Here is a 15,458-nt window from a genome sequence, read left to right as displayed (position 1 = left end):
CATTTACATCTATCTATCTATCTATCTATCTATCTATCTATCTATCTATCTATCTATCAAGTCACTCTTTAAAGCAGTACAGGATTGTCATTATTTCTCTTGCCAACTTTGGAAAATAAATTTTGTCTACCAAGATTGTATTGTGGTTACTTTTTGAAGCTAGCTTTTCAAGCAATTAACCACTCTGTTTTAAAATTTGTTGTGGAATGTCTCTAAGCATTACTAACAAACTATGAAATCAGAAACTATTATGTTAGTCAGCTTTTCACCCCTATGACAAATATCTGAGAAAATCACCCTTCAGGAGGGCAGATATTGATTCTGGCTCATAGTTTCTGAGCTTTCAGTCCATGATCACATGGCACTATTGTTTGAGGGCCGGTGAGAGAAGCTTAAGTTAGAAGGTTGTGACAAAGAAAAGTGGCTCACCTTTTCAGAAAGAAAACCATTAAGAATGACAAGACAGACAAGAAGGGACCAAGGGAAAAATACAGTCCTCCCTCCACCCCCTGACCCCAAACATCACTGTATTGAGATTCTTCAATACAAGAATCTTTGAAGGTTATTTGAGATGTTATTCTGATTTCTTCTTTTTTGTGTGTTTCATCAATAATATATTTTATCATAAGAAGATTAAAGTAGGGAGAAATAAAGAAGAAATGGGAGTTATGGGCCCCTGATTTTCTCATTTTTTAATAGGAAAGGCTTGTAGTAATTGTATTGATTGACAGGTGATACCATAACATTGATTATGATGTTAAATGAAAAAATTCTGGGTTTAAAAACTGCATATTATTTTATTTATCTTCCTTGATCTCTGCATCCATAATGTAGACAAAGTACATGATATATTCTTTAATCAAGCTTCCAAAACAGCATATTCTTTTCTTTTCCTCTAACTTTTGAAACGTCATGGTTCTTTCTCTCTTCCTTCACCTAGCCATAATGAATTCCAAGATTCACTTTGTAGACCTCTCTCTCCTATATCCATTCAAGAGGATCTCCTTCAGTTCTGTGGTTCTACACAGCATCCATATACCTCTGATCAACCCCAACCACATTTCTAACCAAAACTTTCTTCCTGAAAGAAAACTGGCCTAAAAAAAAGTTTCTGATTTCTTGAATATAACCAGACTGTGATAGCCAGTGGAGGTACAGTTTACATACAAAATCTTGAGAATCAGGCCAGCTATGAAACAGAGAGGCAAGAAAGAATGTATTAGGTTATGAGGACATAGAGAAGTTATAATAATGCTAATCTCCATGGAGCCAAACAAAAAACCTTTGTGAAAGCTCTTGACAATGGTAGTTTTCAGTAAGAAAGGAAAAGGAGGAAGACCTCTCTGTACAGTATTTTTATAATAAAAAACATACTTAAAAAGGGAAGAGGTGGTAAGAAAGTATGACAGAGTGTTAACAGCACCAAAATACATTACATCTATCAATGGAGATGACTCAAAAAAGCAAACACACAAAAACAAAACCTCACTGGAAGCTGTTGAGTAAAGGGAATTAAGGGGCTGGGTTGACAAAGATGAGTAGGCAAGAGGATAAATCTGATTGAAGTATAGTACATGGCATATGAATGTGTGAAATCCCACAGTGAAGCATCTTTAGACAATTAACCTGTACTTAAACAAAAGCGGTTGTTAGGAAGGTGAAATGTGTTCTCTCTGAGGGGTGAGTATAGTGGGAAGGGAGAGAGTAGATGGAGAAGGAGAAAGTGGGTGGATATGGTTTAAGTAATTTATGTACATATGTGAAAAAGGAACAATGAAGGTTGTTGGGCCTTGTTTTCGAAAGGGGGCAAAGGTCATGAGGGAGACTGATGGAGACGGGAAGCCTCATCAAAGTACACTGTGTGCAGATATGGATACGTCAAAGTGAAATCTCTTTTGCAACAAATTAATAAAAATGCAGTACAGAAGATAAACTGTTATTCAAGTAAATAAAGGAACCCAAAGGAGGGGAAAGATTCCTTATTTTTTTAGCTTGTTATTCATATGATAAAAGATGGTAAAATGGTAAAAAAAAAAAAAAACTGGTAGGAAGGGTAAAGAAGATTAGAAACATTGATTTGCATTAATGTCAACATTGTAAATGTTCTTATACATAATTATTTAAGGTACATATTTATTAAACTGCAAACATGTACAAGCTACAGTGTTAAAAACTGAAATGGGAAGGTCTCAGCCACACAGTTCTATACCTGTGTATATAAATATAACTACTGTTGCTAATTTTAAGTCTGCCTCGAAGCTAGTATATACAGAATGTATTGGAGATTCAGAAGAAAGAGAGAGAGAGAAAACTTCAGCAACTTCAAGGAGCACTCAAGCAAGGCTTTAATCAAGATTTGGAATTGAGAAATGCACAGATTGTGGGGTAGGAGGGAGAATAGATCTTCCAAGCAAAAAAGAGGAGAACTGTTTTTAAAGTAATTACAAAGATAAAGTTAAGTCTGGTTTGCCCAGTTATGGGTAGATTTATATAACAGTCGCTAACCATAAATATAAATGTTAAATAACTGTTCATTTACTTGAAGAGTGATTTTGAATCACTTCAGAATAGTCTCTTTCCTGTCATACTTCTGCTAGCCTTGGTTTTGTTTGCCCTCAGAGTCACTCCTCATCCTTTTCCCATTCCATCTGTAACACAGGACGTGAGCCATCGTAAGCCCCTGCCTCAGCTGGCTCGTGTCTGGGCTTAGCCATTATTAGCAACACCAGGGAAGGAGTAGGAAGAACAGACATGCCAAGGTGCTCTTCCTCCTCTCTTTCTGGAGCAGCGGTTCTTTCCTGCAGCATTCCCAAGGTCTCTAGAAAGGCCTATGCCATCCATCTCCTACCAGATCAATCCCAGTCCTGTCTCTGCTCCTACTACAGCCTTTACTCCAAGATCATAAAATGTTTGTTCTTTTGTAATGTTCCATCCTTGGTCACTTCACCAGCTCGTGTTGCATTTGCAGCTTTCTATTGCTTGAGAAATCAGTTCTTTCCTTTCAATTCTCTTGCAAATAACTGAAGGAATTTTATTTTCTGAGGTACATGTTGACTCTGATGATTAAGTAAAAATGACTTTTGCAGTATGAATTAGAGGGATGGTCACAAATTAGTTTGCTTTGGATAAAAAGTAATATTTTAAAGTACTTTAAATATGACTATTTGGAGTGAAGACTTATAAGAGGTAATTAGGGTAAAATAAAATTATGCAGGTGGTCTTAATCCAATATGACTGTTGTTCTTATAATGAAAGACAGATTAAGACCTGGATGTAGGATCACAGAAGAGAAAGATAATGTGAAAGCAAAAGAGCAAAAAAGGTTATCTGTGGGCTAGTGATGAAGCCTCAGAGGGAACTTTCCATCTTCGCAAACTGCATCTTCCACATTCTGAGTTAATCAGAATTGCTCTTTATGTAATCTGTGGAGTGTATGGTTCACAGCAAAGCATAGTACTGCCCCTGGTCACTGAAAAGCCACAGCTTCTCTTTAACTGTGGAGCAATCTGTATATACCCTTAGGAGAGGTGCATTGATAAAAAAAATAATAATGGCAGTCAGCCTTTCTAATCTTTATTATCTGGACATATACCCAACTGAAAGAAGAGACTTTAAATATTTGACATGGAAGAGAAGACATCTAAAACAAGAGAAAAACAATAGCAAGAACAGGAAATGCTACCAACTCTCTAGTAGCAGTTAGGCTCAGGCTTAATGACTATTTCCTTTCTAACACTTAGTTTGCTATCAGTTTACCTTTATGTCTTCATTCTGTATCTGATTTACCCACTGGGACCTCACCAGAGCAAGGACTGTGTCTTTCTAATTCACAATATAATCCAGAAGTAAGCTAAGCATCCATTAAATAACCAATGCTAAGTAAATATTTCTTTAATAAAAAGAAGAAGGGAAAAAGAAGAGCAATAGTATAGATTATCTTCTATGTAATAAAGCACTATTGAGAATGTAAAATGAATACATCAATCACTCTTTACTTAGTGTACACTTTAATCAGAATAAAAATGAACACCTGATCCTAAAAAGAAATTGATAATAGTAAAGGAAGAGATACCACAGGCCTCCCTCAAAACTTCAGAAGAAAGTGAATGGTGAAGACATAGGAAATTATTGATGCTATGTAGAAATAAACAACAATAAAAAAGAGCCAGATGGCAGTGGCTCACTATTGTAATCCTAGCTATTCAGAAAAACTGAAATCTAGAGGATTATAGTGTAAGGCCAGACCAGGCAGAAAAATCCAAAAGATTCCATCTCCAAAATAAATAAATAAGCCTGAAAAGAACAGCTAAGCAAGCAAGTCAAGTGAGCATGCAGCTGTGAGTTCAAACCCTGGTCTTACCAGGAAGGTGGGGGAGGGGGAGGAAAGAGAGACAGACAGAGACAAAGGGAAAGAGAGAGACGCACACAGAGAGAAGCAGAAACAAAATACTAGGATTACTCATCAGCATCAAACCTCTGAATGTTTTTCACATTGACAAACCATCATTTTGTCTAATATGTGATTTTATGTCAAAGCCTTGCTGTCATAGTGAAAGAATTACACTTCCAATGCTCCATGAAAAGAGGAGCCAGCAGGAAGTCTACCAGGAACTTCAATGGTGGCCACCTGCAAGACCCACTAGGATATCATTGAATTGCTGGCTTCTGTGGTCTAGGCCCATCTGATGAAAAGGAGGAATCTCAGGGCACCTAGTGCTCTGAAGTATGTTATTTCTGTCCCCTCAGGCTGACTGGAGTGCCCATCTGCCTGGCTTTTTCAACAACTGCAAAGATGCCCAGCATGCAGGGAATGAAATATCTACTGGGTAAAGAAGGCTGTCAATTCTTAAAATGCTTGTCAGTTAATACAATTGTCTCTAAGGATCTGAGGTGATTTTCATTCATCGTGGTAAAGGATTTCCAACCTGAGTCACAAAACATTTGGCAACTTCCTTTAGAGTATAATTGAGTATCATTAAACAGGATGACTACCTAATTTTATCCACATATTTAGATAATTATCACACACTTTTCATTCCTGATGGCTACATTTTGCCATATAATTTTTTTAGCTTATAAGACAATGTGACTACATGTATAAATTCTAGTATTAAGATATTATTAATAATATATTATACACACAAGTTTTCAATACACTTCTATGTAATCTATGTGATTATTAAAATAGCAGGTTGTGCAATACTTTTAAGGTGACAATAATAATTCATTCCATCACTTCAAACTGAATAATTTTGCCAACTCTTCCCATCTTTAGTATTATAACAACAAACATATATAGGGAGAGAGAGCATGAGCAACATAACAATCAGTTTGTCTACTCAGCAAAATAGAACTCATGTTTCTTCAAGCTGAAAACACATTGGCGAAATGATAAGCTCTAGTCTTCTGAAAAATAGTGCATCCAGGTCTGAATTAGCTGCTTTAATACATTCAGAACATCCTGGATGAGAAATTGTTAAATAGATTTGGTCTTTAAATGAATATGAGTATATGAAACAAATTAACACATATTACAGGATATTCACTATAAAGTGAAAACATGCCCAAGGAGCAACCAACGTTTTAGCAAGTATCTTGTTCACCTTTTTGAGAATAGATTTTTTTCGTTCTTGGAAGAGCTATACAATGTACTGATATCCATCCTAGGTTACCCCTTGAAAATTCAAATTGCTCCTCAGGAACCTCAAACAGTGTCGTGGGCTAGTTATACCTCCAATACAAAAAATTAACCTTGGGAACAATCCTCTTAAGTTTACTGAAAGGTTCAGGTAGGCTGGATGATGCTGCAAGTGTCAAAGACCCATTCTGGCTTCCCTTAAAATGAATAGTACCTCACTGTTGGGATGGTCAACTGTCAGTCATAGTTATGGGGAAAGAGGACAAGCAGTTGCCTTCCTAGGATTTCCAGTCCAACAGAGATGGTATACAGTGAGCAATGAACTCAAATATGATGAATGTTATAAAGAGGAAGGAGTAGAGGAGACTACAGCAAAATAACTGAACTACCACTAAGGGCTCAGGTGAAAGGAAAAAGCTTCCACGAGGAAGGAAAATGAGTTGAAGTTACTTTGTGAAAAATGACATGGAGAGAAGGAAGAATATTTGGAAGTTTGAACTGGCCATGGTCTAAGACTATTGGAGAAATTTAGCATGTCCAGAACAGTAGAATAGAAAATAGATGTAAGTGTTCACCATTGTAGAAGCACAGACCTTGTATCATTCTTTTCTGATTTTGGCAGTACCAGGATTTGAACTAACAGCTAGATGCTTGATTCATTTGCTTACTTGGCTGGTGCTCTCTAACTTGATCCCTGCTTTTTTGCTGGAGGGTTTTGAAGACAGCATCTGGCTGGGCCAACATTGACCTTCCATCTTCTGGATTCCAGTCTCCTGAGTAGCCAGTATTACAGGAATGAGTCAACATCTAGCAGAACTTGTATCATTCTTATTAGCATTTCTAAACAATATAAAATGGAATTTTCTGATTTTTATTACCATTCTGAGATCTTGATAACAAAAATAGAATTAATGTTTTTTTACTCACATTTTTTCAGCAATAATAAACAGTGACTTCAAGAAGCTAAAGAGTATACTGTGGCAGCAAAGGTTATTTAAATATGATTCCATTGTGACTGAGTAACAAAACCTCATGTTTCCAAGCACCTTTTGGCCTCTACACTCTGTAGCGTCTTTATTTAGTTAACCTATGCAAAGAACACATGCATACAAAAAGTGTAAGAAATGTTTCCTATCATGTTGCTTTAACACACAGTATGCACAGGTATTTCACACAAAGTCTACTAGGAAAACACTGTGTAAGAATATTTTACAGAGAAATGGCCAATTCAGATACCCATCAAAAAAGGCCACAAACTCTGATGCTCTTATGTGAGTGATCTACCGTCCAGACCCTTTGCAGAGTGTGTTTCCGGTTCTTTGTGCAACAAATATCATCAAAACCTTTCATTCCCTTGTATCTTTTTTAATGCAGGTAAAATTTATAGAGTAACATGGCAGACAGAGAGAAAGAAATGTTTCATTCCATCTGTATCAGAAACTATTTTAATCACCTAAACAGCAACAATGAACCACAGCCAGGCTTTAAAATGAAACACTTCCTGTTTGCAATCACATCACATACACATATACCCATGTGTGTGCACATACATACATGTGCATGCACACACACACACACAGTCAAACAGAAAGTTTAACACTTGGATTTTTTTTCTTCTCTCAAAAAATTAAGATGGGGGCAGGCAAGAATGAGCATCTTTTACATTCTGCATTTTCAGGGTAACTATCCAATGCGACTTGCCATGATAACTAAATTTATTATTAACTGTGTATTTCATGATGTTAGTGACAATATGTTAATGTGATTTTTCACGTCCTCCTGCAGTGAACAGATGGCTCCTTTTACTTTACTTTCCACATCAAGTGTGATTATTTCTTGGTGCCAAAAGCCACCTGCCGCTCCTCGGTCTCCAGTCTAATTTTTTATGTTGGTAAAACACAGCAGGACTTGTTATCAGTTGGATGGCATCTTAATAAAAGGAGACATGCCAACATATTGACATCATGTTCAAGGGGAAATTTCAGCCCCTTCAAACCCTTAACCCCCATTTCCCCCTACATCCACTTTCAAAAAGTAAGGGAGGAAAATCAACAAACAAACAAATAAATAAATAAAACGCAAAGATCCTACCAGTTTCAAGATGTTCGATTACAATCATTGGGCCTAGAGCCAAGAAGCTGAATCGGCCTCCCTTTGTTCCTAAACTCAAGCCCCTCACTCAGGCCTCTGATCTTTCATCCTGTGTAATGATAATTAGCTGTAACATATTCCAAAGTCAAATGTAAGCAGGAATACATTAACATTGAGATTGGTGTCAGGGCAATTTTCACCGGGAAATCACAAAGAATGCACATATACAAACGCGCGTGCACACACACACACAGCCCCAAAGATTCTAACATTTATAAAATCACTTTCAGACTTGTGACTGTTAAGCTCATTGGCTGGTCTGTCGTGAGTGCTTACCTAGAATGAATGCCAAGGCCTCTTAATGTGGGTACGTTGACTCCCACAGCCCATGCTTAACAGAGAAAACATGAGTAATAAACCACGGTAGCTTGCTTTAATCTTTCCATTCTTCATTAGAACAAAGAGGGATAGTATGTTAGGGGATTTGTGGTCCAAGAAGAGGTCTTCTAGGCAATTGGATGGCATGGCTCTCAACAGCTGGTCGAGCACATTTGGGAACAGCATGTAGAAAAATGCATCAGTGTTTTGAAGATTACCAACTGTGATGATACATTGGTTATGACACAGTCTAAAACATTCACATATCCTAGCCACAAACTTATATTAATGAATACCTTACTGTCAGGTTATGTATTGTTCAATTCAAGACTAAAAGAAGTCCCAACTCAGGGAATTATGAACTATCCCACTAATTCCTATTCTTAAGATGAAAAAAGGAATGAACGTATCAGATATCTGAACATTTTGGTTAAAAGACAAGAAATTAAACATGCAGTTGGTTTCCTGGTTTCTTTTCACTTGAAAAATTTACAAATTTCTATGAATTTTATAAAGGCAGAGGAAGATACCTACAATAAGAGAATAATTTGACAAAATTATTTATAATTAGTCTTGGGAAAAAGAACCATATCTAGATTATTCTAATACAAAATCTCCCAATTGATTTTGGAGATTCTAGGATAGAATAATCTTCTGCCTCTCAATTGTCAAAACAAAGAAATGTGTGTGAAATACACTTTTATTAACTATGTTTGGCAACCTCATCAGCTGCATTACACTTTGCCAACTACTATAGTTTGGATGTTGAATAGCCTTCAAAGTCTATGTGTCTAAGATCTGGCTCCTAGAGTGTTGTGGAGCCTACAGGAATTAGATCCTAAAGGAAGGTCCTTACATTATTGGGAACATGCCCTTAAGAAGGACTATAGTACCCTCTCACTGTACTTTTCCCTTTTGTTTCCTGGTCACAAAAGGAGCAACTTGCTATGGCAAGCACCTGCCACCATTACCATCCAGAATATACACCCACCAGAAGCCCAAAGTAATGGGTTCACCTATCACAGATAGCATCTCCAAAACTAAGCCCAAATAAGTATCTCATCTGTAAAATTTAATTTCCCACCTGCTTTGTTATGAAGAAAACTAACATTTAAACATTTATTATGAAAATGTGAAAACATACAGAAAAGTTGTTCAAAAAATTTTACACCACCACTGTGTCTACAGATAGCTTACACAATTAGCCTTTTACTAAAAGAACTTTATTAAATTTTCCCATCTATTCTTCAAACCATCAGGATATATTACAAAATCAATAATCAATAGTCAATGGAGCAAATAAAATCTATAATCCTTGTTATTCAAAAGACTGAGATCAGGAGGATTACACATAGAAGCCAGTTCTGGCAGGAAGGGCAGTGAGAATTCATCTCTAAACTTACTAGCAAACAGTAGGGACAGAGTCATGGCTCAAATGGTACAGCACAAGCACAATATGCATCTGAATAAACACCAGACCCTGAATTCAAGCCTAAGTACCACCCACACAAAATTTTTTAAAAATGAAGTGAATTGATCAATTTTCTAAACTTATCATCTAATAATTTAATGACTATAATATATTATTGGTGAAACTACCATGTAAATAGGTTCATTATAAGCAGAACTGGTGACTTCATAATTAAGTATTTGTGTTAAAATCAAATTGCTTACATGAAGTACTTTCAAGACTCAAAAACTAATGAGGGTAAGGTATTTGTTTGCATATTTTGGTGTGACAGGGTAGATGAATATGTGTAGATTAATGTTTACTACTGCCAAATACTTGAGATAAAATTGAGACAATATCAATGCAATTTCTTCCATGAAACTCAGTGGTAAGCTAGCATAAAGGAGAGAATTTTAAAAATTGAAACAAAATAAGGAAAATTTATATCTGTTTCTGATTACTTCTGTTCTCTACTACTCAAATGTTCTCTGACTTTATAATACTTCTTGAAAGGTTTGCTTAAATCTGATTTACTTAAAACAATAAACTCATGTTATAGTTAATTTTTATGTTACTGCCTTGTTCTGTTTGATTTGATTAGGACTAATTGGGCCTCCTCCATAGCTAATTCAAAAGATTAGTCTATGCCCTAATGTAGAAAGTTGCCACTGGAACCCAACAGAACCCAGTGGAAACCCTATGTTGAGGAAATGGAGCCAAATACTCAGTACCCACTGAAATAACAGAAGACTATGCAGGACAATGCACTAGAAGAAAAGAATCACAAAGGAGAGAAATTTGAGCTCTTCAGAGTGAGTATTCCAGTGTTGATCAGTGTATGCTTGTTTGTACTGGAGGATGAATAAAGATGCAATGTAAAGATTAGAGATTACAGTATTCAGTGTTGGCCTAAGACACAAAAGCCTCATTTTGTCATAGACACATGGAAAAATATATTCATACTAAGGAGGATAATTAGTCCTAGACTAATCTGAGCTAATTTCAAAAGCATCAATCTATTTTCGTATCTATTTCTATATCTTTGAGCAAAACTCAAGAAGATGCATAAGAAAATAAAGGTTCCAGTATCAAGCCAAGAAAAATTCACACAGTGTGGTATTTAATTAAAAAGTATCAGGTATGCAAAGCAGGAAAGAAACACAAAATATAAAACCAATCAAAATTTAAGCAGAACTCACATAGATGTTAACATTAAAAAGTAATTGTAACTATATCCCTTTTGTTCAAAAAGTTAAGTAGACATTTAAAAGACCCAAATTGAAATTGTAAGAATGAAAACAACATGTGAAATGAAAATTCCACCAGATAATTAACAGCAAATTAGAACAGTAGATTTGTGCACTTGAACATATAGCAATAAAAAAAACTCTGAATTTAAGTACAGAGAGAATAGATAATCATAAGGACTAATGTACTAATGAGTTTGTGAGACAACTCCAAAATATGTGATTTCACAGAGGAAAGACAGGAAAAAGAACAGAATTCTTCTGTCTGATTCTAAATTATAAACCTACAAAGCTAGGTAACTTACGAACCCATCAAGTACAGAAGACAAACAAACAAGGTCGGAACTAATTGAATGTCGTCACAGAAAAAAATTAAACATTAAAAGAAATATCAGGACAGCAAAACTTATTTTGCCACAAGAAAAGAGATGGATAGTTTTCAAGGGTCTAAGGTTTGAAGAAAAAAAAAGTCCATTAAAATTGCATGTCGGGAAACCAGGGCTTCAATATGGAGACAAAACGCTTTTCAGGTGTTCAGTTGGAAGAATGTTATTTCTGCAAGAAAGACTGAGGGACCTCTCCTAGGCAGACAGGAATAGGAGAAAGAAGACTTCGCAGAGAGAGGGATGAGCCCTGGTAGCTGTAATTACCTGGGTAAATGGCTGGCTCATTTTGACTGACACCACCTTCACACATCCTGCAGAGGCTGGGGGCGGGGCTTGCGTGCCGAGGTGGGTGAAGGGTGCGGTGCCAGTTAGGGGTAAAGGTCACCTGGTGGTCCAGCCTGGCGTTGAGCAGGTGCCTGCGCCTCCCTCCGACGCTTCCGATTGGCTGCTGCGCGCCCCGCCCCTAACGACGTCGCCATCCCATGGGAAACGGTCCCAGAGCTGAGCTGACCGATTGGTTTCATGGCAGCCCCAAAGGAAGCAGCTGTGGGGCCGTTGGTCGGGGCGGTGGTCCAGGGCACCAACTCCACTCGCTTTCTGGTTTTCAATTCAAAAACAGCAGAGCTCCTATGTCATCATCAAGTGGAATTAACACAAGAGTATCCGAAGGAAGGATGGGTGGAGCAGGACCCCAAGGAGATCCTCCAGTCTGTCTATGAGTGCATCGCAAGGACCTGCGAGAAACTCGTCGAAGTGAATATTGACATCTCCAACATAAAAGCCATCGGTGTCAGCAACCAGAGGGAGACCACCGTGGTCTGGGACAAGCTCTCGGGAGACCCTCTCTACAACGCCGTGGTGTGGCTGGATCTCCGAACCCAGTCGACGGTGGAGATCCTGAGTAAAAAGATCCCAGGAAACAATAACTTCGTCAAGTCCAAGACGGGCCTGCCCCTGAGCACTTACTTCAGCGCCGTGAAGCTTCGCTGGCTGCTAGACAACGTGACCAAGGTCCAGAAGGCAGTGGAGGAGGGCAGGGCTCTTTTTGGTACCATTGATTCGTGGCTCATCTGGAGTTTGACGGGAGGAGTCAACGGCGGCGTCCACTGCACCGATGTCACCAACGCCAGCAGGACCATGCTGTTCAACATCCATTCTCTGGAATGGGATAAGGAGCTCTGTGACTTTTTTGATATCCCCATGGAGATTCTCCCCAAAGTCTGGAGTTCTTCGGAGGTCTACGGGCAGATGAAGAGTGGCGTGTTGGAGGGCGTGCCTATCTCTGGATGTCTGGGGGACCAGTCGGCCGCGTTAGTGGGACAAATGTGCTTCCAGGAAGGGCAAGCCAAGAACACGTATGGAACCGGCTGCTTCTTACTATGCAACACAGGCCGAAAGCGTGTCTTTTCCGAGCATGGCCTTCTGACCACCGTGGCTTACAAACTGGGCAAAGACAAGCCGGTGTGTTACGCACTGGAAGGGTCTGTCGCGATAGCCGGCGCGGTGATTCGTTGGCTCAGAGACAATCTGGAAATTGTAAGCACCTCCGATGAAATTGAAACCCTCGCTAGAGAAGCAGGTACCTCTTACGGCTGCTACTTCGTCCCGGCCTTTTCCGGGTTGTACGCGCCCTACTGGGAACCCAGTGCGCGGGGAATCATCTGTGGCCTCACTCAGTTTACCAATAAGTGTCATATCGCCTTTGCTGCCCTGGAAGCGGTCTGTTTCCAAACCCGAGAGATTTTGGATGCTATGAACCGCGACTGTGGAATTCCACTCAGTCATTTGCAGGTAGACGGAGGGATGACCAACAATAAAATCCTCATGCAACTACAAGCAGATATTCTGCATATTCCAGTAATTAAGTCTGTCATGCCTGAAACAACTGCACTGGGCGCTGCCATGGCTGCAGGAGCTGCAGAAGGAGTAGGTGTTTGGAGCCTGGAACCTGAGGATTTGACTGCAGTCATGATGGAACGGTTCGAACCACAGATCCAGGCCACAGAGAGTGAAATTCGTTATTGCACATGGAAGAAAGCTGTGATGAAGTCAATGGGGTGGGTCACAGCTCAGTCTCCTGACTGTGGCGATCCCAGTATTTTCTCTAGTCTGCCCTTGGGTTTTTTCATAGTGAGCAGCATGATAATGTTAATTGGAGCAAGACACCTCTCAGGTTTATTAGACTAATTCCATCCATGGGTTCCCAAATTGTGAGGTTTTAAAAAGAATCCACCCATTCAATCTCGCAAAGTGATGATGCTGTTGCAGACTGATTTTATGAGCCACTTGCTACATGACCTATGAGAACCCAACAAGGAGACCCGTGGCTTGAAATAAAGAAAATACATAGGAAAACTGCAGAAACATCTGGTGTGGGTTTATTTTTCAACACTGGTCACTAAAGTTTCCTTTCTGCACCACTCCCTGTGAACCATAGGACATCCAGATTTTTCCATGGAATATGTGTGTGTGTATGTGTGTGTGGGGGGGGGGGGCGCACCAGTTCTAGATCTTTAACTCCGGTCCTGGGCACTGTCCCTGAGAATTTGTGCTCAAACCTAGTGCTCTACCACTTGGGCCACAGATCCATTTCTCACTTTTTGCTGGTTAATTGGAGAGTTCCACAAGCTGGCTTTAAATCTTGATCCTCATATTTCTACCTCCTGAGTAGCTAGGATTACAGGCGTGAGCCATGGTGTTGGGTGGCTCATAGAATTTTTTTTTAATCAAAGATCCTTTAATATTTATGGGCCTTGACTTAATCTATGCTAACTACACTTGATTAAGGACTTGGACTCACCAGCTAAAACAGGAACATTTTGTTGTTTTTCTTATTTTTAGTTAATTCTCCAAATGTTCTTTTATACATATTAGGGTCACCACAGCATCTTCATTGATTGTATATGGAAATACTAAATTTTCTTACATAAAAATGTATTATTCACTGACTTAGATATATATTCAAAAATATTTTCTAAATTGTTATTCAGATATTTTTATATTTTAGTCAAAGTGATATTTGAAATATTTTACAAAACCTTGCATTATACTGAAGTTTTTATTGGTCTTCTAGGAAGAGAGTCAATTTCTGCTGTTGATTCCCTCTTAAGAATTTTATTTGTAGTAATTTTCATGTCTATATCACATAGAACAACCATTTATAAATTAAAAACACATCATATCCAATAGGTCATAATAGAAATGCTCTAAATAGAATCTACAGGCATAAGCAATTTAGGTGGGATAGCTATGTACACTTGGGGGTAATATGTATGCATATTACTTCAGGACAAATATTTATTTAAAAGCAATATATTTAAATATTAAGCATATATTTCAATCTCCAAACCACAAACTTTAAAATAAAATATTAATTATATATCTTATGTTGATACAAAAATGTATTCTAATTTCAGTAGTATTTCTTATATCTCAGTTTTTTGTTTTAGCTGTGTGTGTGTGTGTGTGTGTGTGAGGAAAATCAAATGCTACGGAATACACCTGTCAATATTTCAAATCAGGAAGAAAATGACTATGCCAACAATATATAAAGCTTAAACATATGTAAAAGAAAACAATAATAGCAAAATTTGGAAAAAGATAATAGTATAAATAATATTGCTTCAAATTACATTGCAAAAAGATTAATACTGTAAATCTGAACAAAATAGAATGACAAAATTAACTCACCAGTTAAATAGGTAAGAACTATCAAAATATTCAATCCTAAAGATGGTAGAAAACAAGATAAAGGAACAAGAAATAAAAACTAGAAAAGCCTGACAGGAAACGTATTTAAACTTAACCATGTAAGGGGGCACATATGATTTACTTACTACAGTTAAAAAGTAAGATAATCAGATTAAAAGCTAGACTGAAATATGTGCTATTACATCTCTCCATCAAAAAACACTACGTTAAAAAAGGTTAATGTTCATATCCAACATAGGGGGATGGAAAGAGGGAGGGGTAAGTGGAAGATAATGAGGGAGAGAGTAACAATAATTAAAAACAAATTTACTTATTGCTGTATGTAACTGTAACCCCCTTGTTCATCATTTTTCCAAAAAAATGACAGAAAAAAGATATGCCAGGCTAAAATAATAATAAACCTTGAATATTTACAGTAGTATTAAATGATGAATTTCATCCCAAATAATATCCATGATAAGGTCACTTTGCAATGATAAAGATGTAATTCATCAAAAGGTAGTAACAGTAATACAATTTGTGCACTTAATTTTTGTACTTAAGTATTATTTAAATAC

At 37.7% G+C, this 15,458-nt stretch overlaps 1 protein-coding gene across 1 annotated transcript; it reads left to right on the top strand.

The window, feature by feature from the left end:
• The first annotated feature begins 11,712 nt into the window (after positions 1-11,712).
• On the top strand, positions 11,713-13,377 carry Gk2 (glycerol kinase 2). The gene has a single exon (XM_013020102.1). It carries the CDS (start codon positions 11,713-11,715, stop codon positions 13,375-13,377), a length of 1,665 nt encoding a protein of 554 aa, XP_012875556.1.
• The last annotated feature ends 2,081 nt before the right edge of the window (positions 13,378-15,458 follow it).

This window comes from Dipodomys ordii, unplaced genomic scaffold (assembly GCF_000151885.1).
Source record: "Dipodomys ordii isolate 6190 unplaced genomic scaffold, Dord_2.0 Scaffold49, whole genome shotgun sequence".
In the NCBI taxonomy this organism is placed as follows: Eukaryota; Metazoa; Chordata; class Mammalia; order Rodentia; family Heteromyidae; genus Dipodomys; species Dipodomys ordii.
The sequence above is the reverse complement of the archived record's forward strand: the minus strand, read 5'-3'. Positions and strand labels throughout refer to the sequence as shown.

Bases quoted from the DNA above. Each gene is read 5' to 3' on its own strand.
- Gk2 (XM_013020102.1), top strand. From the start codon at position 11,713: ATGGCAGCCCCAAAGGAAGCAGCTGTGGGGCCGTTGGTCGGGGCGGTG.